Source organism: Phascolarctos cinereus, unplaced genomic scaffold (assembly GCF_003287225.1).
Source record: "Phascolarctos cinereus isolate Bilbo 61053 unplaced genomic scaffold, phaCin_HiC Scaffold_5;HRSCAF=322, whole genome shotgun sequence".
Lineage (NCBI taxonomy): Eukaryota > Metazoa > Chordata > Mammalia > Diprotodontia > Phascolarctidae > Phascolarctos > Phascolarctos cinereus.
The window spans coordinates 467,899,981-467,927,755 of NW_027555958.1; the positions used below are offsets into that span (position 1 = coordinate 467,899,981).

The 27,775-nt window shown below is 42.6% G+C and overlaps 1 protein-coding gene across 12 annotated transcripts in view; it reads left to right on the forward strand.

The window, feature by feature from the left end:
• The window catches only part of SGIP1 (SH3GL interacting endocytic adaptor 1), a 299,844-nt gene that overhangs the window by 255,046 nt on the left and 17,023 nt on the right, over positions 1-27,775 (forward strand). For 9 of the 12 annotated variants that reach the window (XM_078156704.1, XM_078156693.1, XM_078156699.1 and 6 more), the window contains 3 exons: positions 135-194; positions 15,958-16,069; positions 22,744-22,899. In XM_078156704.1, coding sequence (XP_078012830.1) covers positions 135-194; positions 15,958-16,069; positions 22,744-22,899 — 328 coding nt within the window. The remainder of the gene's footprint in view (positions 1-134; positions 195-15,957; positions 16,070-22,743; positions 22,900-27,775) is intronic. The other 3 variants (XM_078156695.1, XM_078156701.1, XM_078156703.1) reach the window with 1 other exon arrangement.

The window sequence follows — 27,775 nt, forward strand, 5'->3', positions numbered from 1 at the left end:
CGTTAATGCCGTGCAGTTCCTTCATCCTACCTAGCCAATAATTAGAATAATGAGCTGCTCTGTGACTCACACTGTGTCCTTCTCTCTCCCTCTCCTTAACCTTTCCCATCCCGCTTCAACTCCTGACCATACAGAGAATGACCAGCCTTCCCTCGTTTGGTTTGACAGAGGAAAGTTTTATTTGACTTTTGAAGGTAAGTAGTACATAGCATACCAAACTCCAATTTACTTCCTCATCCCCACCCTTGACCTTTTTCTCCCCATCTCCATTTTGAAATCCCAGAGATTCCTTCAAAAACAAACCTAGACTCACTTTTTAAAATGAAAATGCTATGGCTACTTGGAAAAGATGAAAAGTTTGATTATAATTTCTTGAATTTGATTTCTATATGACCTTCAATTTCTCATATTAAAAATCAAAAAATAATGATCTTCTTGACCTTTTCTTGGTAACGCAATTAATTGTGATCTTAAAATTATAGAAAATTCTAGGGAAAAAGACAATAAACCACTTGTGGCATTTTTTGGCCAAGGAACTTAACTCTGTCAACCAGGGCTCTTTCTAAATTTTTCTGCAATTCATTGATTACAAAGGTGAAGTATCAAGTGCAAAAACATCTTCTGATTTTGTAAGAGAATTTCACATGATTCTGGACTGCTTGTATCTCAGAAAAAATTGCTTGTTATAGTTGAACGTTATTGTATATTCACGATCCGGGATGCTTCTTTGGGATCATATTAATGATAAAATAGTATTTGTGTGATTTTGTATCTGTGGCTCACTAAGTTAGCTTTTGAAATAGCTTCAGGACAATGAACAACTCTACCAGTACCCGCTTGCCATTTTAAGAAACTGAGGGCTACATACAAAATTCAGGGTCTGATTTATAACTTCATTATTTATAAAAAGAAGAGGAAAAGGAAAATGAAGAGATGGAAAGGAAGAGGACATTTCATAGTAATCAAAGTATTATTTTCTATAAATGTTTGATAAAATATCCTCCATGAATGAGATGAGAGGCAGCAATAGTGGCTAGAGACCTGGGCTTGGTACCAGGAGTACCTGGGTTCAGGTCCTGCCTCTAACATGAAATAACTGTGAGACCGTGGACAGGGAAACTCTCAGTGCTCTAAACAATTCTTTAAGTCTTGACAGATAGATAGATAGATAGATAGATAGATAGATAGATAGATAGATAGATAGATAGATAAATGGAAATAGATAGACAGACAGATGCAGACAACTAGGTAGATAGACAGACAAGTAGGTAGATAAATAGGTAGATAAGATAGACAGATAGACACACTCAGAGAAATAGGTGAGTAGACAGACAGACATAGATAGATAGATAGATAGATAGATAGATAGATAGATAGATAAATAGATAGATAGATAGATAGACAAATAGGTAGATAGACAAATAGGTAGATAGACAGACAAATAGGTAGATAAGCAAGTACATAGATAGGATAGATAGATGATGGATGGATGGATGGATAGATGGATGGATGGATGGATGGATGGATGGATGGATGAATGAATGGATAGAGGAAGGAAAGGGAACAAGTATTCAAGTCCCTACAATGTACACTAATGCTAAGCACTTTGCAAATATTATGTTATTTGATTCTCACAACCATTTTGGGAGACAGACACACAGACAGACAGATCTCCATGTCACCTGAATTCTACTTAACTCATTTTTAGGAATTGATTTTTAAAAAAAGTTCTGGCCTCCAAATAATGGTTACTACTGCCAGACAATTTCTAGTGCATGTGTGGCGCCCTGTGTTCCTGAAAGCCACTCTTCTGGGCCCAACAGAAATCTTACATGAACTTGATTGAATGAATACTGACAAATGGCACTTTTATTTTTCATTTGGGGCCTGGAATCAACTTTGCTAAGTGTGTGACCTTGGCTATGTCTTGGAGGGAAGAAGGCCAGGTAAATCATGCCATGTCTCCTGTGTCTTCTCCCTGCCTTCCACCAAGAACATTTTTATCTAGGTGAAACCAAGGGAAAGTGAACATAAGGGCCAATTTGAAGGCATAGCAAGACAGCATGAAGCTGGAAGGAAAGAGGTTGGGAAAAGAAAAAGGGAGCCTTGGCATGGTAGAAAGAGTAAGGAAACCCAAGTTTGAAACCTACCTCTCACACTTACTAGCTGTGTCTCTCTGAGCCTCAGTTTCCTCATCTGTAAAGTAGAAATTATAATACCTATCATACTGGCTTCATAGCATTATTGTGAGGAAAGCCCTTTATGAACCTGGAAGTGTGATAGACGTGCATGAGTGGTTGTAGGTACTGGTGATGGAGTAGAGTGTTCTGCACCCACTAACTTTGAAGGATCCTGAGGTCATTTTTGCTGTCACTATTTCATTTCCTTTGTTTGCTGCCCCCCAGGTCATTGGCTAGCACTTACTATAGAACCCTCTCCCAAAAAAGTGGGACTTGGGGTAATTACCTTGATTCCCAATCCCTAAGATATGATTCTGAGTATGGAAAGAATGGTGAAATTTTGGAAAGCTAGTAATAAGGTGTATTTGCCCAGGGTAAAACCCTGGGAAAACCTATGCTTTAGAAAAATAACCAGAATAAAGAATGGATTGGCATGGATAGAGACTTGAGGCAAGAAAACCAAGTTGAAGGCTATCATACTAATGCGAGAAGAGGTAATCAGAGCCTGAAGTATGGTTGTGCTTACATAAGTAGAAAGAAGGGGAGGTATATAAGAGAGATTGTGAAGGTAGAAATGACAAGATTTGGCACTGAATTGGCCATGTAGCATAAAAGAAAGTATGACATCAAGAACAACACTGAGGTTGCAAGCACGGGTGACAGGGAGAATGACAATACCCTTGGCAGTCATAGAAAAGTTCAAAATAGGAAAAACTTGTAAGGAATGGTAATGAGTTCTGTTTTGGATGTGCTAAATTTGAGGTACCTGCCATACATCTTGTTCATGATGTCCAAGAAGTAGTTGGAAAATTGTGACTCTAAATCCGTGCTCAGAAGGGGAGACTAGAATTGGATCCAGAGCCAGTAGGGGATGACACATGAATACATGGGAGCTGATGAGATCACCATTTGAAACAGTATAGAGGGAGTAGAGAACTGGTGGGGTGGGGGTGGAGGGCAGGACAGAGCCTTGGGGAATATCTGGGAGTAGAGTGTGATAGAGATGAAGAAATAGCAAAGGAAACTGAGAAGGAGCATTCAGTGTCAAGGCAGTAAAAAATATAAAAAAGAAGGTACTCAGCAGCCTGCAGAAAAACCCAGAAGGATGAGGATAGAGAAAAGGCCACTAAGGGATGCTTGGTAGCTTTGGAGAGAACAGTCGGGGTGGAACAATGAGAAGCCAGGTTCCAGAGCGCTTAGAAGAGAGTAAGAAGATAATTAGAGGAACAAATTGTAGGCAACTTTCTCAGAATGTTTAGCCACAAAAAAATGGAGGAGAAATGTGGGCCAACAGGTGGCAGGGATGGTCAGGTAAAATGAGGGTTTTTTAAGGATAGGAACAGGGGAGACATTGTCATGTTTGTAGGCAGCAGAGAAGGAGCCACAGATAGGAAGAGACTACAGATTTGAGATAGAGAGGAAGGATGATAATGGAAGCAAATTGCTAGAAAAGTTGGAAAGGATTGACACCAGACTCGTGAAGAGTGGTTTGCCTTCACAAGGAAAAGAAGTGGAGTGAAAGAAGAGATGGTAAAGGAGGGTGCCCAAGTGATGAGAGATTAGGAGGATGGGGAGATCTTGGTGAATGGTCTTAATTTTTTTATGGAAAGGCCACAGCTGCAAGAATAAAGGGAGAGAGGGTGTCATAGGAGATTTGGGGGAAAAAATGAGAAGCTTTTTGGAACACACATTGTGGAGAGTGGACTTGGGAATAGACTATTTGCCTTGCTTCAGTGAGGGCCCAGTTGAGATTAGATATTAGTTAACAGAGTCAATAAACATTTTTAAGTGCCTACTATGTATCAGGCACTGTGCTAAGTACTGGATTACATAAATTATACTCTATGTAAAGCAAAGGGGATGATATTTCTAAAACATCACTGCCTCCTGCTGTTAAGGTATTATTGCATGGTGCTCAAATACTTACATAATCTTTGATTTCAATTTGTCTTGTAGTCACGTGGCCCAAAAGGTACTGTCTTTGCTGTTGCTTCTCTGAGATTTGAATAAATGTCCCATAGTATTAACAGAACTACATACATGTTTTCACTTGAGGCAGAAACAGGAGAGCAGAGTTTGAGGATGGAGAGATGGGCAGCAGCATGGAGGTCACTGTGACTTGGCTGAGATGATTCCTTCTCTCTCTAAGGTCTATCACCCCACAAGAATGAGGAGTTCATATGTTTATGTCTTGAAATATGGCTTTCAGAATGAAAAGATGCTTCCACACATCTCATGCCTGCTGACAGTACAGCTTCTGATCCCGCTTATGACATGTCCTATCCGTGTCAGGGCGAGTCACTTAACATGACCTAGCCCCATTAGATTGGGAGCTTCTGGAGGGCAGGGGCTTTATCTACCACTATTTCACATTGCCTCTCTATTCCACCAGATGTTTTAAAGTGCTGAAAGGGGAGGAAGAAAGACCTCTGCCCTTTATAAAAGCAGTTTATTTCTAAAGCTAAAGCAAGCTAGAAAAAAAATCTGGAACTATGCTGGTGAGAGTCCTGTTGTGTGTAGATGTAAGTAACTAAAAAGGGATTTCAAATAGGAGGACTGAAAGAAGGCAGGAGTGTTCTTGTTTCAAAAACTACAGGCTGCTTCCAAAATCCCTTTGTTTCTGGACTTTAAAAATGGCTAAATGGGGAAGAAGTCCATTCTCTACCATATGAAGAAGCTGAAGGAATTTCAGGTTGTGGGTTTCACAAGACTCTGTAATAGAATTAGTACAAGACAGTGACAACAGCCAAAGGGATCTTCCGGGTTTTGAAGCAGACCTGTGTTTTTGGCAGCTGGAGCATAGTTAAGAGAAAGTTAAAGCCTCCAAAGCAAAGCCTGTGATGGAGAATTGTTGATGTAGAGGGCTTGGTTTGCTTTGGTTTTCAAGATACCAGACTATGTCTAACATGCATTTCTATCGATCATACTCTAATGTTTCTACTGGACCTAATCATGTGCTTAGTAAGGTTTTTCATTTATAGCATTTTAACAATTTTATAGAAAAAAGAAAAGTATAATTGGCAGGCTTATATATTCTCTGCTATCCATAACTGGAGAAAATGCCTACCTTGTTTGGCCACAGAAATACACCCAAGACAAGATGTACCATTCTCACTTGGCACCAGCTATTCAAGTCACAGGCATGGTGCTTAAAAGGAAGTAGCCATCCTTTATAGGTCTGATGTTATAAACCCAAATTTATCCTCCCTAAAGCCATATTATAAACCATTACCCTTGTTCTCTTTTCATTTCCTCTCCTCCTCCTTTCCCTCTTTTATCTTTTGTTTCCTATCTTTCTTTTTGTATATGTGCAGGTGGTGACTTCCTCAGGTCATACTACCAGGCAGAATTTGAACCCAGGTGTCCCAACTCTAAGCCCAGCACTCTTTCTAGTATCAATGCAACCTGTCTGATGACCTAGCTCAAGCAAAGTTCCTTGAAGAAAAATCAGGATTTGAACCCAGATTTCATTGTCTACACCCAAATCCAATGTTTTTCTCACTATTCCATGTTCTAGGTAATGCCTCCAAATTTGCACAAGCCTTTACCTTCTAATTACCTTCCAACTGACTTTTTCTTCATCAGGAGTCATGGGAACATGTTGACTGATAGGAATGTCCTCCTTCCACTTGTATCTAGGAGCTGCAGAAGGGCAGGGGCCACCCAGTAAGTGCCCATTCAGTGTCTGAGGTGGTGGAGTGGGACAGAGCTTTACACTTGGAGCCAGGCAGACTTGAGTTGGAATCCTGCCTTAACGATCCCTGGCTTGTCCCAACCTCTGTCAGCCTCAGTTTCCTCCTGTGTAAAATGGGGATAATAATAGCACCTCCTCACAGGGTTGTTGTGAGGAGCCAATGAGGTCCTGTGTTTAAAGCACTCTGCATACCTTAGAGTGCTACATAATTACTAGCCGTGGTTATGATTATTTTCCTTACTGTTGAAGGCAGCTCTCTGTCTACTATCCCATACTTTTTTACCAAGAGGTAGGAAATAAGCATTTACTAAGGGCCTATTATGTGCCAGGCATTGTGCTAAGCCCTTCACAAATATCTCTTTTGATAGATAAATAAACAGATTAGACTAGAAGGAATCGAATAAAAAAATGGAATTTGGGCTTCTCCTGAGACTTTATCCGACCTTGCAGGAAACGAGAGATGTGGCTGTGCTGCATTTAGATAGTCTTTGTTTTGGAAAGAACAGCGATAGAATATTCTGGGCTTAGACCAAGTAAAACAATGCCCATGCAGAGTCAGTTTCAGGGCACCGTGTGTCCCACATCCTCGGTCAACTGGGCAACACACAATTTTCACTCAGTTGATTATAGAGCATACGCACGAGTCTAAACCCACCAGCACCTCCACAGGGCCCGGCCTTCTGCCTCTGCTGAGGCCCATTATTAGAGCAGGGTTTTAGAGACCGATGCTCCTGCTGCTGAACCCTCAGGGTTCCGTGTCAACACCTGATGAAAAAGCAGGGCAGGGAAATCAACCGGCCTCTCCTGGAAGAGAACAGAAGAAAGACGAGCCTGCTTTCGTCTTTGACAAATCATTTCAAAATGGCTAAGGTGGGGGGATCTCAGATCTGCTAAAAAAAGAAGCCAGTTAATCTGGAGCAGTAAATCAGTTTATGAAATGACTGGCCTAAACCCATCAGTGTGGATTATCAACTCGGAATTTAGAGACTTTGAAGTTCAGGGAGGCCAGCCCAGACCCAGAGCAAGACAGCCCCCAAACAATCCTTAACAAGTGGTCCTCCAGCTTCCGTTTAAATACCTCCAGTGCCTGGGAATTCACCACCCCCAGAGGTGTGGCGCCTTCTCTTTGGGAATGGCTCTAATTGTTAGGAAGTTTTTCCTTATGTTAAAAGTCAAATTATGCTTTGAGCTACTTATCTCAAAATCTCTCTTCCTTTAAGGCATAGCTCAGTTACCATCTTGTCCTGAAAAGCCGGAAGCCTTTCCTGATTCTCCCCCAGAATGCTAGTGGCCTCCTGATTTAACTGCTTTGTGTGTATTGGTATTTATTAGGCTTATGATATATAATGTATGTGTGTGTGTGTGTGTATATATGTGTGTGTGTGTGTGTGTGTGTGTGTGTGTATTATATGTGCTTTTTAATCTTCCTCACTGAGGGCAGGGATTGTTTCATTCTTTGTACATACACCCCTAGTAGGGTCTTAATAAATGTCTTGATTGATTGATTGGCCCTAGTCCTGCCCTCCAGTACTAAGCAGAATAAGCCTAATCTGTCTTCCTGGAGGCAACTCTTGAAATATTGACATATTCTGATTATATTTCCCACCCACCCCCTACGTCCCAACCATGTCCTCACTTCTTAAGTGGTCCATTTATGGAGTGATGTTGACCCTCCTCATCTTCCTTCTCTCGCTCTCCTGTGGATATCCCAGCTCGTCAGCATCTCCCCTAAAATGAAGTCACTGGAACAGCCCAGAGTATTCCAGAGGAGACTGAACCAGAATGAGTACAGTAACCTCCCTTGTTTCAGGCAGGAGAGTGTTATCAAGAGGGCATGAGCACCTTTGGAAGATTGTGGGGAGGGATCTCTGCAACCCAGGGGACTTTTTCATATTAATGGATCCCCACCATATCTCCCCCCACCTCTGCCATCCTCTATTTATACGGTTGGGTCTTGTGTTTTGTTACATCAAGTGTTGGACTTAATGTTTAAATCTGCTCCATTGGATTTTAAGGCAGTTAGTGGTGCAGTGGACAGAGCGCTGGGCCTCGAGTCAGGAAGACTCATCTTCCACGGGCTCAAATCTGGCCTCAGACACTTACCAGTTATGTGACCCTGGTCAAGTCACTTAACCCATTTTGTCTCAGTTGCCTCATCTGTAAAATAAGCTTCAGTAGGAAATGGCAAACCACTCCAGCATCTCTGCCAAGAAATCCCCAAATAGGGCCATGAAGAGTCAGATGTGACTGAGGGGCCCCAGCAGCAACATCCTGAATGTACTTGTCCATCCCAGGAGGAGGAACTCTTCTTGCTCCTGCATTTGGGGGCCTTCACAGTCCTTGCTACGATTCCAACCAGCTCCCTGCCACGGAAGCTTATCTCATTCTCAGCTGTATTGCTCTATGGGAAGTTCTGTGGCTGCAAATCGTGGAACACCACCATCTCTGAAGAGATAGAAGAGGAGGCAACCTGAAGATACATTGTGGCTGTGAGTCAGCGCCTGTATGACACAAACATGGCTATTACATGAGAGATGCTAGAAAAGATGGCGTCCTGGAAATGGAGGCCTGAAAAGTGGGTGGGGCACGGAGGGAGAGTGAGGGATGGACAACTCAGATGTCATATGGTCCCCACCAAATGTGAGATAGTCACCAGCATAATGAGGGGACTTTCTATGGGGGATGTATGGAAAGACACGTATGAGAATTACACAGGACAGGAAGCCCTGGATGGGCTTGGGATCTACACAGATGGAAACATCAAACCTCAACTGGCTTCTTAACAACTTCCATCCATTGCTGTCATGGGGTGAGATGGTTGTGGTTATGCTCACTCTGTTGAGCCCCAGAGGGCAGAAACAGGAGTAATTTAGACTTTTTGTCAGGAAATTTTCTCCAGCAGTTAGAGCCGTCCCAAAGTGGAATGGACTGCTATGAGAGATAGTGAGCTCCTCCTGTTTTGAAATCTTCTAGCAGAGGCTGCAGGGTACTGGTCAGTTATATTGTAGCAGAAATACATTTTGTGTAGGGGCTGGATTGGATAGCTGTCCAGCCTCCTTCCAACCGTCAGATTCTAGGACTTTGTAACCCTAAGGGCCCTTCTGGACACAATTCTATGTTTCTAGGTCCTTTGCTAGTTGGGGAAGGTCCACAGACCTGACCCCAGTTTCTTTCTCACATAATATTTCCATTTCAAGCCCTCTTTTTTGGCTTGAAATTTCTTCACTCTCCTTCCTTGTAACCTGAGGCATTCTGGTCTTTCGTTGATATTACAGTTTCTGCAGCAGATGGCACTTGAATCTTATTCTCTGTCCTGTTCCTTCCATCTGGCACTTCGTATGCCTCCCACCCTCACAGTCACCCTGCACTTAAGGTCATGTTCATTAGACTTTGCAAGGCCAACCTTATGTATAAGCCTCTGGAGTAGTGGGCTTTCTGTATAGTATCTGTATGAAGGAGAAAAGAAGAAAGAGAGAGAGAGAGAGAGAGAGAGAGAGAGAGAGAGAGAGAGAGAGAGAGAGAGAGAGAGAGAGAGAGAGAGAGAGAAGCAGGAAGGGGAAAAGGAGGAAGGAAGGAAGGAATAGAAAAGAAGAAAGAAGGAAGAAAAAGAGAAAGAAGGGGAAAAAAGAGAAAGAAAAAGAAAACTCTAGCTTCTTATTGATACTTTAAATTGTACACACAAAGTTAAAGATTTTCCTTCCACGTAAGAGTTTAGGCTTGTGATGCAGATACAAAGAATTGCGCAGTATCTCTGAGACAGAGGAGACTTCAGAGGGGATCTAGTCCAACCCACGTGAACCAGAATTGCCTCCACACCCACCCCCCGCAACTGTTCATCCAAACCTTGCTTGAAGCTTTCCAGTGAAGGTCCTTGAGGAAGCCCATTCCACTTTTTGACAACTTCGGTTCTTTTTAAAGTTTTCCTTTTCATTGACCTAAGTTCCGCTTCTCTTCCCTTTGCACCCTCATTACTCCTAATTTTGTCCTCTGATGCCACGTAAAACAAGGCTCATCCCTCTTCTGCATGACAGCCCTTCAGAGAATTGAGGCTAGCGGCCACCCTCCTTCCCCACTGCCTTTTCCATATTAAACATCACAGTTCTTTCAACTTGTTTTCATGTAATAGGACCTCAGACCATTCACTATCCTGGTCGCTCTCCCTGAACACTCTCCTGGGATGCCCTTGGGAAAGCTCATCCATTGGCTTAAAATTGCAAGGGGAAAATGACTGAGATTAACTAGGTAATGCAGCGGATAGAATACTGGGCTTGAACTCAAGATGACCTGAGTTCAAATCTGCTCTCAGACACTTAACTAGCTGTGTGACCCTGGACAAGTCATTTAGCCTCAGTTTGCCTCAGTTTCCTTAACTTTAAAATGGGTGTAATAATAGCACCTACCTCCCAGGGTTGTGGTGAGGATCAAACAAGATAATAATTGTAAAGTGCTTAGTACATTAAACATGACAAGATCTTAGATTTACTTCTGACCTGAGTTCAAATCCAGCTTCACATATGTACTAGCTTTGAGACTCTTAGCAAGTCATTTAATCTCTTCTCTGCCTCAATTTTCTCATCTGTAAATTGGGAATAATAATAATACCTTTTTCCCCAGGGTTACTATGAGGATCAAATGAGATCATATTCGTAAAGTACTTTGCAAACCTTAAAGTACTATGTCAATGCTAGCTATCACCATACCTCTTAGTCAGTTTTGTGACTATAAATCAATTAATCAATGAGTATTTGTTGAATGTTTACTATGTTACTAAGCCCTAGAGATAAAACAATAAAAATAAAAATATCCCTGCCCCCAAGGAGTTTATATTCTTCCAGGGTTAACTATGTATATTTAGACAGAATATATAATGTCTTCAAAGTAAATAGAAGGTAAATTCAGGGACTTCCTTATTGGTAAGAAGGTGCTAGTCTATACAAGTAAGCAGACTGATATAAAAGCAGTGTGTGAAGACTGAATAATCTGTGTGTCTATCCGTGATCTTCCTTCTGGCTTCACCTACGTTTACTCTCAGGATGACCCTGTTTAGTTGGATCTCGGTCTAAGCTCTCTGAAGAATTTTTTCTCCTCATTTACTTTTGGCTTTTTTGAGGGCAAGAGGGAGGGCAATATTGTTTTTCATTTTCTGTCATCCTAGTCTGTAATGATTTACAAATGAATTTAACTCAAATCTAGTGTTCTTCTTGGCTGCAATGTCTATCTACTGGCCAAGATGATTAAGCATTGATTGGCTCAGGCTCTTTTGACTTCCTCATTGGGAGGACCACTTTTCATCATTTATACTCTATGTATATGTATGCTGTATGGAATGGCAAAAATTAGTGTCATTGTCTTTGTTCATCCCCCCTCCTTTTTTTTAAGTCAACAACTTATTTCAACAGGTGGAGCCTGGAGGGCAGCTAGGTGGCACAGTGGATAGAGCACTGGCTTTGGAGTCAGGAGGACCTGAGTTCAAATCTGGCCTCAGACACTTGATACTTACTAGCTGTGTGACCCTGGGCAAGTCACTTAACCCTGATTGCCTCACCAAAAAACAAACAAACAAACCGACTTTTTGTGGCAGCTAGGTGGCTCCGTGGATAACGCACCAGCCCTGAAGTCGGGAGGACCTGAGTTCAAGTCTGGCCTCAGACCAAACACTTGACACTTACTAGCTATGTGACCTTGGGCAAGTCACTTAACCCCAACTGCCTAAAAATAAAAAAAAAAACAGGTGGAGCCTGAGTGCCTACAGTTATATAGAGTGTTGTTTTCTCCTCTTTATCCTATCATCTCCCCTAGGAATCTCTTCTTTTCTCTGTGCTGTTTAACATTTTGATCAATGATTTGGATGAAGGTGTAGCTGACATGTGTATCAGATTTCTAGAAGAGACAAAACCAGAAGGAATAGTTGGATACATTGGATAATGAGGTCAGGATTCCAAAAATATCTTAGTAGACTAGAATGCTGAGCTAGAATGGTGAGCCAGTGGTGAGTAGGCTATAATGTAAGCTTCTAGAGATCTTGAGAGGCAGAGGGGCATAGTAGGAAGAATCTTGGGTTTGGGCCAGACCACCTGAATTCAAATCCCAGCTCTGCCTCTACTACTTATGTGACAGTATACAAGTCACTTAACCACTTTGAGTTTCTTCATCTGTAAATGTGTGTGGTTGGATTGATGACATTTATGCTCTCTTCCAACTCTATAGCCATGATCTGATGAACTTATGATTTATGAGTTTTATCAGTGTGGCTAATCCCTCCACCGGTACAGATTGCAACCCATCACTGACTTCTCATCCACAATGTTTCTTGTCTTTCCATCAATCCTCTAGAGTAGGTATACCTATTGTATTAAAGATCATTCTTTGAGTCTTTTTATATTTCATATATATCAAGAAAACACTAGTGCTATTTAATATAACAGGAATGAATATAATGTCTTTCACTTAGATTCAAAAAGCTTGAACAACTACAGAATGGGAGTGGAAGGTATAACTAGAAAACAGTTCAATGATGATCTGGAGGGTTTAAGGACTGCACTTTAGAAATCAACAGTGACTAACAATCAAAATAGCCTGTGTGAATGTAGGCTTTATTACTAAGAGTATGGTATCCAAAGCAGGAAAGGCAATAGTCCTACTGAATTCTTTCCTGGTCAGACCACACCTGGAGTAGTGTGTTCAGTTCTGGGCACATTTTAAGAAAGAGTAAGGGAGTGTAAGCCCCACTGCACTCTGTCTTAGAATGTTGGAAAGAGTGTTGGATTTGGAATGAGAGGACTTGGTTTAATTCTCATCTTTTTCAATTACTACTATATGGCCTTGGGCAAGTCCTCAACCTCTTTTGAGGTATACCATTAAGGAAGGAAACTGAAAAGCTAAGATGTGCCCAATGGAAAAGAAGCAGGATAGTGAGGGAACTGACCATGGCATACGAGGCTATCTACAGGACCTACATTGGGCTGCTTAGCTTAAAAGGGAGAAAACACAGGAAGGTTGGGGATGTGAGATGGGCAGCACAGGATATGTCTTCAAGCATTTGAAGGGATGTCACGTAGGAAAAGCAATAGATATTTTGTTTGGCTCCAGAAAGGAGAAATAAATGAAAGATGCAGAGGGGAAATTTTAGGCTCATGCAGGAAAACCTCAACAATTAGAGCTGTCCAAAAGTGGAATGAGATGCCATGGAAAGTAATGGCACCCCTTCATTAGAGTTCTTCAGGCCAGAGGGTGAGTGGGCATTTGTTGGCAGTATTATAAAGGGATTTCTGTTCAGAGACAGATGGGATTAGATGATCTCTGAGGTCTGTTCTAGCTCTGGGATTCTATGATTCTCATTCGGTAGTGACTTTGATCTCTACTCTTATCGGTCCAACTACATGACCAACCAGTCTTCTCCTGTCTGCTAAAATATGGCCAGCTTCGTTTTTGTGATGCCATTCAATGCCCACCATATCTAAGGTCTCTTGACTCTGCATGAAGAAAGTAGCCATATTGTGGTGGTGTGCAGCTTCTAAATCATCTATAAACTTTATCTCTTTTAGTCTTGCCCCAAAACCATATTTTTCAGCATGCTTTTGGCAACCTCCCCCATGCCCACATTCACATTGAAATCACCAATTATCAAAGTTTACATTGACTTTGGGCCAATTTCTCAGGTTCCTTAGAGAATCCTTCTTTATCCTATGCTGTGGACACAAGCAAATTACAATCAATGTGTGTTGTGGCCAGATGGCTGGCTTTAGAGACAGAGGACCTCACTAAGATTCTTACTAACTGTGTGATTCCAAACAAGTCCCTGACCCTCTCTGGGCCTCAGTTTCTTCATCTGTAAAGTGAGAGGGTTGAACTAGACAACTTCTGAGGTCCCTTTCAGCTATGACCCTCTGATCCCAAAACTGTCTGGCATGGTCAGGGTTCATGCCTGCTGTAAGGCCATCTCATTTGTAATTGGACAAAAACCTCACACTAAGAATATGAACGGTAAAATGTCTGCACATAATCTAAAAACTGTATGATTCTTAATCAATCAATCAACAAACATGCATTAAACATATACTATGTGCTAAGTGCTAGAGATGCAAAGAAAAGTAGAAAAAAAAATTCCCTGCCCTCAAGGAGCTGACATTCAAATAGGGGAGACAATACCTAAATAAATGTTATTTGTTTATTCTTGTGTATATAAAACTTACAAGGTACATATAGTAGGTGAAAGAGAACCATACAGGGAAAGGCACAGTGAGGAGAGAGCCCTGGAAAAAGCCTCCTGCAGAAGGTGACACGAGACCAAATCTTGAGGAAAGACTAAGAAGTAGAGGGGGAGAGGGGATCATTTTCATGCCTGGGAGACAGTGGAGCAAAGGCATGGGAATAGGAGAGGGGAGTATGAGGATCAGGATGGCTGAACCATAAAGTGTGTGAAGGGGAGGAATTGTGAGAACACCGGAAAGACAGGGAGGAACCAGGTCAGGAAGATCTTTGAATGCCAAACAAAAGAGATGATGTTTCATCATCACCCTCTTCCTCCTGTTCTGCTCCATTCACTTCATAAGTGAAAAAAGAACCAAATAAGACTAAAAATATTAATTTTTTTTTCTTTTCACTCCTTTTTCATGGGTTGGTATGGGCAAGAAACCATTGTCCAATTACCACCTTTTGGGTGATAAGCCTTTCAGAGTAGTTCCTTGGACAGCCAATCCTGTCTGTTACTGAACTTGTCCTTGGAATTCTTTCCATTTGGTTCAAAACCACCAAAGTTTGCCGTGTACTGACACACCTCAAGGACACATACTCACCTCCCTGGCTGAGTAAGCCATCAGAGTAAGAGAACCATGAAGAAATGAGTTACACAATATATAAAAATGTATAAAATATAATAAGTTATTTCCAGGTATATTTGCCATTGGCTACTGCCACTTTTTGTGTGAATGGTATGTATGTCCTCTATGCGAAAGACACTTAACTTCATCATGTGTGTTCTTGGATGGGCAGATTCGAGTTATGTTGGTTTTATTTTTGAGATTGCTTACCTCATCCAGGCTGGAAGTGCATTGGTCCACTCACAAATCCAATCCCAGTATTGATCAGTACAGATCCATTTTGATCTGAGTCAATTTGCTACTCCTTGGGCAGCCCAATGGTTCCCTGCTGTTGTGGGCTCTTCATGTTGGTGGGAAAACCCAATTAGTTTGGCTCCCTGCCACTTGGAACTCCCAGACTCAAGTTGTCCAGCAGCTTCAGTCTCCCCAGAAGCAGACATTAGAAGAGCATACCACCATGCCTGGTAATAAATTACTAACACCTACTAAGACTAGACTGAAATCATTTAGTTTCTTTTGACCTTGGAGTTACCTAGAAAAAAATGCCATGGCATAGGATATCATTTGCCCTTCTGAAATCAAAAAAACAAAATAATGAAGTCAAGAAGCATGTTTGGAGAAGTAATTCCCAAGGGAAAAGAAACCTTTTTTACTTCGAAGTGATTCTACTTTACACCAAGTGTCAGACAGTTACCATCTTTTTGGAAACACATGGAAAGCCTGGTCATGGTTTGTATTTTTCCTCTCCTAAAGCACACACTTGAAATATGGAAACCACATTCATCTTGAAACAAGTCAAGTATTTTGAAATAGTCAAACTTTGAGTTGAAAATGGACTCATGATTCTTAGAATTTCAAGACACTTTCTCCCCTTTTCCCTCTTCTCAAAAACTGATTTTTTTTTACTAATATATTTCTTTACTTGAAGAGACAGTATGGCATAGTAGATAGTGTTAGATTTGGATCCAGGAAGACCTGAGTTCAAATCCCACCTTTGACACTTAATGGGTATATGGCCCTAGGCCAGTCATTTAACTTCTGAGGGCCTCAAACAACTCTCCGAGAGTCTCTAAATCATAGATGGGATGTGATCTGCTTTTGGTGTAGGCATTTGCATGCTGGGAGTTCCCTATTCTGACAAAATCACAGATATTTGGCAAATTTGTGTATTTCTCTCCTAAAATCCCCAAATCACTATTTTAGCCAAACCTTTGGTGCATGTCTTCTACGTTCATAGTGACTAAAAGTTTTCCATTTTTTTCAGGCTCTTCTCGGGGACCCAGCCCTCTGACAATGGGAGCTCAGGACACCCTCCCTGTGGCAGCAGCATTCACAGAAACGGTTAATGCCTATTTCAAAGGAGCAGACCCCAGCAAGTAAGCCCCAGCCCTAACCCTACCCTGACCTAGCTAGAGGCCGGCGAGGAACCTGGGTCCCTAAGCCAAGTCTGGGCAGGACAATTACATACCCTTGTTTTTCAACTTTGGGTGTTCATACGTCATCCCTGACACTCAGCTCCAAAAAAAAAAAAAATCTAATTCATTAAATAATAAGTGGCGTAGCTAGTAAAGGTAAGAAGATTTCATGCTGAACAAGACATTGTTACTAAAAACCAAACATATGGAAATCGTAGAATTATAGGTTTAGAGCTAGAAAGAAGTATTGAGTCCAACTCATTTTACAGGTGAGGAAACTGAGGCCCAGATGAGCTTCATGACTTGCCAAGATCACACAGCTAGAACGTGCCAGAAGTGGCATTTGAACCTGCATCTTCCTGACTTGAGGGCCACTGCTCTAACCATTCCTCCACACTGCCTTTTGCTGTAGAACCCGAATATATTGCCCTAAGGCCCTGGGGGTTGGAGAGTCAACAACTAGCAATGGCATAAGCAGTAGGTTGATTTGGACACTCGCCCAGACACTCTGGGCTTTCGAGCTCCATGCAGCTAGCCCCATGACATCACTAAATGTGTGTGTTTGGAGAGCATCCCTCTTGAGAGGGAAGGAAAACTCTTCGATTCTGGGAGGGACATCTCCCGACAGACACCGCAGACAGTCACATCAGCCTCCCTGTTTTACAGATCACTTGATGTCCCTGTTCTGTGCCCAGTTAAAGTACCCAGTGTCCATTGGTGCACCTGTCTCCTAAGATTTTGATCTCAAATGCCATCTACTGCAGCTGGTATCTGAATGATAATCCTTCACCCTCCAGCCCAACAAGCCCCCAGTGTCTTCCTGAAGACCCCTAGGAAGGGAGACCCACCACTTCTCCAGGAGCCCGTGACACTTTGGGACAGTGTGATGCTTAGAGCTTTGGGGAGGGGGGGGGTGTTTCCTGACCTCAAATGTAAACCTACACCTTTGCAACTTAAGAACATAGTAAAATCTGAGAATCATAAACCGTGGTAACAATAGCCAGCATTTACATAGGCTTTAAGGTTTGCAGAGCGTGACACATCTGTTAATTATTTTGATTAGATCATGAGCTCCCACTGAAAGGGAACTGAGAGGTCATCTAATCTAACCACTTCATTTTCCAGAAGGGCAAACTGAGGCTCAGAGACATTAAGTGCCTTCCCAACATTGCACAAGAAATAAAAGGCAAAGTCAGGACTCTAACTACCAAATGAGAACATTTATAAAGCAATCAATGCAGTGCCTGGCATGTAATAGGTGCTTAATAAATGTTTGCTCCATTCTCCCCCTAACTAAGGTCCTGTGATTCCAAATACAGCATCACTCTATTCTGAGTTCTTAAGGCTGAAGACTGCACAGCTCTGCCTCACTTAAATCCAATTCACTAGAAAGTCAAGACGGCACCCTGGTGATGTCCTTGGTCCTCAGAACAAGAACAGAGGAACAACAAGTCTGACCTCTAGGGACCAGTAAACGAACTCTGATCCCTCTCCCAGGTGATTTCCCAGCAAATGCTTGAAGAGAGTAATCAGGATCCCTCCTCCCTGCCCCCCACCCAGTCCTGGCCCAAGTCATCTGTCCTCCAGCTCAGGCATCTGCAGTTTCCTTAAGAAGCAAGGAAAGCGTTAACCAGAAGTTGGTAAAACAAACCAGCACCAAAGGCAACGTGTCGTCCAAAGGGGCTGCTCAATTTGTTTCCCTTTATATAAGGAATGTGGTGCTGTGCTCAGCATCTCCAAATGTATTTGTTTTCAGTATAGTGTGGGATTAATCTTCAGTGCAATTAAAAATCCTAGCAGGAAAGATATACTGCTAAGTCAGCCTAGGTTACAGCTGTGGAGTTAATGAAATCCTAGCCAGTGAATTTGTCTGTCAAATAAGGGGTTGGGGAGGGGGGGAGTGATGCAGTTTTGTTTTTAATTGTTAAACTTGTTCATCTCTACTCCCTCCCACCTCCCCAACCCCAAGACACACACACACACACACACACACACACACACACACACACACACACACCCCATCCTTGTCTTCATTGACTTAGTGGAGAGCCAGAAATTTATTTGTAGAAACTAAGTCTTGTTTGAGGCCACCTAGGTGGCACAATGAATAGAATCCTGGAAGTCAGGAAGACTCCTCTCAAATCCAGCCTCAGGCAATTACTAGCTGTGTGACCCTGGGCAAATCAGCCTTGTTTGCCTCAGTTTCCTCATCTGTACAATGAGCTGGAGAAGGAAATGGGAAGCCACTCCAGTATCTTTTCAGGAAAGCCCCCAATAGGGTGATGAAGACTAAAATGACTGAACACCTGTTTTAGCCGTATTGCTTGTTTGAATTATACTGATTATGTATAATTACAACTCAGGCCTCTATATGTTTGTGGTAGGTGTTGTTGTATGACCCGTCATATATTTTCTTCTTTATTCTAAAGCCTTGAATGTCTAAAGTCTGATTTTTAAGGTTCTGCTGGGCCACTAGCAAGCATGACGCCTTCAATTTTAGAACCTGATCTAGATTATCTGTAAATGCCGGAATTCTACATACAATATCTGTATCTGATCCCAGCTCTGGAAAGGTACCTGAGACACAAGGTTTGCTTCCCAGCCTACTCTGTAGAGCTCATTCTTTAATCTTCCAAGCCTGGTCACTGTTTGAGGTATATAAATATGCAGGCGTCAATAAAATGAAAAGCCACCATCCTCTGACAGCTCCCACATTTGAACTTCCTAAAATATCGACTGGCTTTGAGCTTCAGTTTAATGCGTATTCTGTGTGTGTATATTCAACCTCGGAGAGCTCATTTGAACTGAAAAGTTTTATACCTGTCCAATTTGCAAAAAAGGCAGGTTAGGTTTGCTATCAGGGAAAGTTTCCTAACAGTGAGAGCTGTCCCCAAATGTAATGAGCTGCCTCGGGAGGCAGGGGGTTCTCCCCCACTGGGAATCCACAGGCAAAGGTTGTCTAAGCATTTGTTGGAGATCACAGAACCACAGCATTTTCCACTGGATTAGGATTTCGATAGAATTGACTGATAGGATCCTCAATGGCCATTTCATCTAAGTCATAACCAAAAGATAATCTTCACTCCAACAAATAGACAAATAGACTATGTGTATATAAGTGACAGTAACAGCAAAGTAGACAAGCTTCTCTTTTTCCTCAACCAGCTCTATTAAGCAGCAAAGAGCTCTTCTTCCTCCAATCAGCTCCCCAAACCAAAGTTGTTTCCTCTAATCAGCTCAGTTCCCAACAGCAGGTGCAGAGCTCAGATTGCCAGGGAACCAAGCTCTCCATGGGACAGCTTCTTTGTAAGTCATCCTCCCAGCTGGGCTGAGCTGAAATTGTCTCTCTTCAAGCAGCAGGAGGACAGTCTCAAGGCTTTCCTTCATACTCTTGTTTCTTTGGTCTTTTCTGTTTCTGGTTCTATCCTTCTGCTTGGAAGGAAGAAGTTATAAAACAGGGTTTCCTGGTATGAAGCAACTCACCTCAATCTTGGGGTGAGAAACCAGAATTCAGATTTCTGTCAGATACATCACAAATAGGGGATATACTGCTGTCCCATATGCACCCAAAAGTTGGAGTTATCAGGGTTTCCCAGCTATCAACCTCAAAGCATGCATACACCCATACATATACATGCATACATACATGTATGTATGTACATATGCACATATGTGGTTAGTTGTTGGAAAATAATGTATGTAGTCCATTTTTGCCTCCAGTGAATCTTGTTCCTCTGAGGGGCTGCTTTCTCTGGTCCTCTCAAAACTGTTGGTTTCTCCCCAAGTACTTTTCTCCAAGTGGCTATTTCTCAGAGGTTTGCTCAAGTTTCAGCTCTTTTTTACCAAAGAAATCGTCTAAACCTACAAGGGGCAGCACATTACATTTAATATCTGTATGACTTGGGGAAAATCACTTTTTCATCAGCTGTAAGATAAGAAAGGTAGACTTACCAGCTTACAAGTTTCCTCCCAACTCTGCCAAAGTCACCTACCTACCAAGTGGCCGGTGGAAGACTCAAACCCAGGTCCTCTGACTCAGTCCAGTGCCCTTACTCTTATACTATACTGTCCCCTTAAAGGGTAGCATATATAAATTTAAGTGATTTTCAGTATAGCCCTAAGGGTGTGGGGGAGAGAGGGAGCAGAATGCAGAATGGTGGTAGAAGTGCCTTCTCCTACCTTGGGGTTGCTTGCTAACCCAAAAAAAGGGCAGACCTTTAGTAAAGGCTTGATTACATTCATCTCCTGCACCAGAATCATCCTGACATTATTCCCATCCAGCCACAGGGGACAAATATCTCTATACCCCATAACAGAGAGAAATCAGCCTGACATATGGGGAAGGCTGAATGAAGGAAGTGGCAGATCCCTGGTCCCAGGGGAAGAATTGACTGCAAATACAGCTGCTGTGATCCTTCCCTTCTTTCCTGGCTAAGTTGCTATAGACTAGATGCCCCGACAAATCAGAAAAACTTATGCTGAATCCCTGCCTTTTTCAGCATCTTGACCAGCCTCCTCCTTCTTCAGTGACCATGTCCTCAGCTGGATTCTTGGCGCTGAAGGTAAAGGAAGAATGAGCAGGCAGCATGGTAGTGGAGGAGACTTGGGAGGTCCTCTATGCCAACTGCAAATGCCACCTAAATGCCAGTTACTAGTGTCGTTGTTAACAGCACCCTGCTGGGGACTAAAGTCAAGAACCTCATTTTCCAGTTTAGGCAGCCCTCGCTCATACGGAGCTGGAATGTTTGCCATTTGAGCCCCAAAACCGACTGAGGGAAATCTCTGCCACATATAGTCACCCACATTTTACAGATGGGGAAACTGGGAGAAAATTACAGTGACTTACCTAATATCTACAACTAGTAAGTGTCAGAGGCAGGATTTGAACCCACGTTCCCATGACTCCGGCTTCTCCAACACTCTAACCATTATGACATGCTGCTTCCTGTGGTTGCCATATGGCATTAAACCAGCCCTTTCTGCTCTACTAACTGTGTGACCCCAGGCAAGTCACCTAACCCTGTGTGCCTCAGTTTCCTCTTCTGTAAAACAAAGTAGAGAAGGAAATGACAAACCACGCCAGTATCATTTGCCAAATGGGATCATGAAGAGTCAGACACAACTGAAAAATGACTGAAGTTTTGCCAAATCCATTTGAATGGTTAGGAAAAAAACCTATCTGGACCCTGGCCAGGCTGAGATACATATTGCTATAAAGATTCCAGCTATAAAAGGCCATGAAATCATCACAGAGTAACGATTCGCTCAGTTCTCAAAAAAGCTGAGTTATCGTCCACTCCTGACTACCTTTAGGGCAAGACGAATACCCTAAATAACCTTTAGGTTAACTTGTAGAGGTTATTTCGGGGGCTGCTTCCACGGCCAATCTTTAAGTCAAAAACTAACCAAGCAACTGAGAGGCAGCCTCAGGTAGTGGACCAACGGCTGGTGACAGATTTGAAAAGACCCGAGTTCAGATCCCATCCCCAATCCATACTGGTTGTATGACTGTTGGAAGTTGTTTAACCTCTCGATGCCCCAGAGTGCATGGAAAAGATCTGACGTTGGGGAGCACTGGCCCAGGTGCATTGGTAGACAGAGTTTACTGACTAGGGACCTCTCTGCATTGATGAAATTAGAGATATGGAAACTCCCTGGGGGAAAAAAATAACTTTTTAAACTCATTAAAGGAAGAAAACAAAAATGAGTCGTTAGACTAAACTGGAAAGTGAACATAATCAATCAATATAACAGACATTTATTCAGTGCCTACTGCCTACCAAAAACCAGATTAAGGCCCTTGATGCCTACCGGGCATTGATAAACTGGAGACTGTCTTCCCCAAACTGAACCAAAGAGTGTCAAAGGAAGACAATCAGGAGGGTGAAGGGCCTTGAGGCCATGACACATGAGGAGGAGTTGAAGGGGTACTTGGAATGTCTCTATCCTGGAGAAGAGAAAACTCAGGGCAGGACGTGACAGCCACGTCTGACTATTTGAAGAGCTGTGTGTGAAGGAGAGGTTAGATTTGGTCTGTTTGGCCCCAGAGGACAGAGCCAGGGTTTGAAAGCTGAAAGGAAACCAGGTTGGGCTCGATGTCCAGAAAATCATCCTAGCAATGAGAGCTTTCTGTCCCAAAGTGGACCAGGCTGCCCCTGGAGGGGTGGGTCTTCCTTCTCAGAAGCTTTCAAGGGAAGGCTAAGTGAGCTTTGGGGGGACATTGTCATGGGGATTCCTTTGCTCTATGGGGTTGGACTGGACAGCTGCTGAGACCCCTTCCCATTTTCAAATTCTGTGATTCTGACACAAAAAGACATTTACAACTGTCTTCAAGTAAAGGAAGGGGCTGTTGTATGGGAGGAGAAAAGCCGTGTGCTGCTTGGCCACAGAAGCATCATCAATGGTCAGACTTGCTGTCAGAAAAAAAAAAATCATATCCTAACACTTACGTGTGAAAGAGGTGCCTTGAAGGAGTGGTTTCCCTCTCACTGGAGGTCTAGAAAAACCCCTGGTAGGTGCATGGTAGGATCTTCGATTGTGAGCCAGGTAAGAAACAGAGGCATGAGCCCACCCCACCCCTGCCTTTCATTCCAGGGTTTCTGACTGAGTTCTCCCTCTTCCTCTCTTCCCCCCAGGTGTATAGTGAAGATCACTGGAGAGATGGTGCTGTCATTCCCCGCAGGCATCACCAGACACTTTGCCAACAACCCCTCCCCAGCCACCCTGACCTTCCGAGTGGTGAATTTCAACAGGTTAGAACACGTCCTGCCAAACCCCCAACTTCTCTGCTGGTAAATACCATTTTTCTATAAGCTCTTCAGAGATGGGGGTGGTCTATTACTTGGTAGCTGAGTGGGACATCAACTGTTGATAAGAGTAGCATGTGACACGAGAGCTTTCAGATAAAGGGGAAATGTTCAGCAGCCTGCACAGGCAGCGTGTGTGTGTGTGTGTGTGTGTGTGTGTGTGTGTGTGTGTGTGTGTGTGTATTCAAACAGCCTGCCTTCTCCTGGTAAGCTGAAAAAACACTCCAGAAACCAATGAATAAACACTCTATATAAATTGTACTTACCCAGAAACAGAAAAGTGACTATTGGAAATGATGCTGGATGTGATATTTTTTCCAGTGCTGTTCAAATTCTGGGCATCAAATCACAGATTTAGAGATGAAAGGGACCTTAGAGGTCATCTGGTGCAGCACCCTTATTTTACAGAGGAGGAAACTGAGGCAGCAAACTGGGCAATGACATTTCTAAAGACACGGGTAGTAAGTGAAAGTGCTGAGATCGAAAGGGATTGGGCAAGTCAACTTAACAAACAAAATGTTTTAAAAACTGATAACATCCATTAAGAGCACTGGAGGGGAGGTGTAGCAATAAGACAGGCTCCCTGCCCTCATCCATCTTACAATCCAATAGGGATAATACAAATATTTTCTTTTGTTGTTAAAATAAAAGATGTTTGGTATGGTTGATAGGGAGACTGAAGGCGTGAAGGGAGGGAAGCGGTAGGGGTGGGAAAGGGAGAGACAGAGTAAGAACGAGAACATTTATTAAGTAATTACTTAGCCAAGGATGAAATCCCAAATTTCCAGGATGGCCCACCTTAGAGCCAAGAAGGCATGGATTCAAGTTTCACCTCTAACAAATACCGGCTGTGTGACCGTGGACAAGCCATTTAAACTTTCACTGCCATTGTCCAGGGGTGTCAAACTCCAATAGAAATGGGGCCACTAACCCACAGAGTACAGAAGGATCCCCGTGAGCAGCGTATTGACTTAGAAAACCACCCCGATTTTGTTGTTTGTTTTGTTAAGCATTGACACTTCTGTTCCACCCTCCCCATCAGTCTATTATGGACAGAGCAGGCCAGCTTGAATTGCTTGAATTGCTCCTTATCTAAGAGTTTCCCATATCAATGGAATCACTGCTCTAGTTCCTGTCCCTGGTAAACAGAGATGTAACTGGGGCAGGGCAGTTGGGGCTTGTCCTAGGACACCAAATTTAGAGAATACATATACTCTGAGCATAATGCTCCTTCAGCCCCTAGTTAGTAGGAATGCTGAGTTGAACTAGGATATGAGCAGATGCTATGTTTCCTCTGCTCCATAGTTACACCCTCCCGATGCCTTCTTGGTCTCTGAGTCTGGAGTTTTCTGGGTTTTCCCTGGGGTGTATTTGCATTCCTTTCCCCAGGTGCCAGAATTACCCCAGGTGTTAGGGCTCTGTAATAACCATTTAATCCACACTTTAAGGATATGTGATTTCAATCCATGCAGGCACATCCCCCGCCCAGGTTGCACCCCAATCTTTGCCCTGGGGGATGTTCTTCATAAGTTAGTGTGGCCCATGCATGAGCTTGTGGCTAGCTTGGGAATTATCTAGGCAAGTCTTCAAGAGGAAGGCAGGGAGTCTGTCACCGGGCCTATATCTGGGCCTTTCCAAATCAGTGGGATCTCCTAGAGGCATAGCCTCCAAAAACCATACCAGAGACCCAGAACTGGATGGAATCTCAGACATCATCTCGGCAGCACAGTGAAAGAGCAGTGTGGCAGAGCACTTTGCCTGTTGGACCTGCCCCTCAGAAAGACCTGCCTCTGACACTTACTGGCTGGGTGACCTCTGTGAGCCTCCGTTTCCTCACCTGTGAAATGAGGGTGTTGGACTAAAATCTCTCCAAGCTCTAGGCGAACGATCCTTAATTCTGAGTGTCCCTTGCATGACACCCTGGATGACTTCCAGTGAAGAAGACTCCATTAGCTTCCAAGACAGCCTTTTCTGCTTTTAGAGAGCTCAAAAGGTCAGCAAGTTTGTCCTTTCCCTGAATGAAGGTTCCATCTGTACAATTAGCTAAGGAGAGCTGTCACTCAATAGGTTAATAATCTAAAAAGGAGGGATGATGCAAGTACTTCCGAGAACAAAGCATTATCAGTAACAATCAATCTGGAAATATTTATTGAGCACCTTCTATGTGTCAGGCGCCGTAGTAAGCACTGGGGATACAAAGAATCAAAAGACAGCCCCTGCCTTCGAGGAGCTTACAGTCTCATGTACAGCTCAAGCACCTGTGTGGAGATGAATCAATGTCAAAGCCTTCTCGAGTGATTATTAAAGCAGATCCTCTAAGGACCGATACTGGGCAACAATGTTTTTGCTTACTTTGAGCTATTAATGTTTGAAAATAATTAAAACTGCATTCTTTTAAAAATGTATTACAATTGATCCTTCTTCTGATTCAGACTGCCCTGCCCCATGCTAAATCTAAAGTTTACTAAGTTTTATTTAGCATTATATGTAGATGTATTTAGTGAAATTGTACTGTGCGTATATGTGTGTATGTATTATACAATGTTTCTAACACTAATAATGATGATCATGATGATAATGGTACAGATTTATGTAGCCCTAACGTTTGCAATAGAATGGAATTTACAATTCCGTCTATTTTCCCATTTGATCATCACACTAACCCTAGAAGGTAGGTGTTATTGTCATCCCCATTTAAAGACAAGGAAACTGAATTGCAGAGAAGTGAAGGGACTTACCCAAGGTCATACAGCTAGTAAATGTACAAGGTAGAATTCAAACCCAGTTCTCCCTAACTGCCAGTGCAGTTCTCTAACCACTAAGCCATGTTGCCTCTTCTTTTTATGTCCATTCTTGCTATGGATATAAGTTTGTAGTAATCACACATATGTGGATGCTCATGTAGTATTCATTTTATAGGAAGGTATTGCTGACCATCATAATCCTAGAGTTTTTCTTTCAGGGGTGAGAAAGTTGTAGTGATCTATTCACCTTATTTTTACCTTGTTTTATTCTTATTTTATATCTTAGTATTTTTATATTTTTATTCCTCTAGTGCCCAAGGAAATAGTTAAAGAAATAGGGCTCTTCAGATGGGTGATTAGGTCCTGTTATGGCCTACACTATCTTTGTGACCCTGGGCACATCTCCTGATCTCTCTGGGACCCAGTGTCCTCATCTGGGGAATGAAGGGCTTAGAAAAATGTGCTCAAAGCCCCCCTTCCAGCTCTAAAGCTGCGATTCTAGAATGGTCCTGGGATGCTAAGTCAATGGATAGACTCCAAATGTAAAACCAAGGCTACCCAGAGCCTCAGGCTGACCGTTAGACAGCCGAACTCCCCAGGCGCATATGCTCTGCCATGGTTCTTACCATTCTTCTCCCTTCCCTCCCTCACTTCCACACTTTTTTTTTTGATGAGGCAATTGAGGTTAAGTGACTTGCCCAGAGTCACACAAATAACACAGCTAGTGAGTGTTATGTGTCTGAGGCCAAATTTGAACTCAGGTCCTCCTGACTCCAGGGCCAGTGCTCTATCCACTGAGCCACCTAGCTGCCCTTCTTCCACACTTCTAAGTGAAATAACTCAACACTGCAGAATCCAAATGGCCTGAGGAGAGTTACTATACAGTTACTATTTACTATAGAGTTACTATTGTCCTTCTCTTCTTTGGAAAACGGTGCAATGGAGAGAAGGCTGGCAGGGCCAGCAGGCCCTGGCGTCACAGTGCGGGAAGGGCCAAGGGCTGGGTTCCAACATACTTGTAAATTTGTGTTCTTGTTCCCCAGGGCTAAGACTTTATACCAATCCTATTCCTGACACTCATTAGCTATGTAACTGCAACACCTGTAGTCTTTAACTCACAATGGGTCTCACATCATGTATGTATGCTAACTTTAGAATGTTATAGAAATATCTGTTGATATTATTGTTACTATAATTATTAAACTGACAAAACTGTGAATTTGGGGAAATATTTTTCCCAGAAGAGCAGGGACCAGTCAAGACAAATTTTTGACAATGTTAACAAGAGAATTTAGTTTCTCCTGATCCAGTCAGGCTCAGCTGGGATCATTCAAAGATTGAGTTTTAATTGCAGCTGCTTACTGTGATCATCAGGTTTAGTAAGTCTAACTGGCCAACCCCAGAAACCTCTGTCAGACTGATGGACAATCCTCATGGGACTGACCTCATTATTCCATTCAGTCAGCATATACTAAGCATTTACTACATGTCAAGTACTTTATTAGGTGCTGGAGACAGACAAAAATGAAATAATCCTGCCTTCAAGGAGTTTACATTCTACTGGAGGGATACAAAATGTCTCCAAATAAAGAGAAAGAAAATGTATCTCCAATAGCACAGAATTATTTCAAGAGGCTAGAACATAAGTGATTAGGAGGAATCCAGAAAGGTCATGCAGGAGGAGGCACCTAAACTGAGCTTTGAAAGAAGGTCGGGGTTTTAAGAGGCAGATATAAATGGGGAACACATTCTAAGCAGAAGGGAAACACCTGTGCAAACTCAGGATGTAGGAGCGGGATGTAGGCTTATATGGAGAACTTATATGGCTTATATATGGGATATAGGTTTATATGGGTTAGCCAGTTTGAAGAGGAAAGTGTATTTAGTAAGACTGGGAAGGTAGGTGCAAATTTGATTGTAGAGAGCCAAGTGGATGAATCTACATTTTGTCCTAAAGGTAATGGAATTTATATGTGTATCAAAACCATCCATATGCTCAGAGTTCATAGAATCACAGACCTAGACAGCAGTTTAGAGATCATCTGGTCTGATCCCCATTTTGTAGATGGGAAAACTGAGAATTTCTAGAAATAGGTAGAAAAGTCAAAGACACAGGT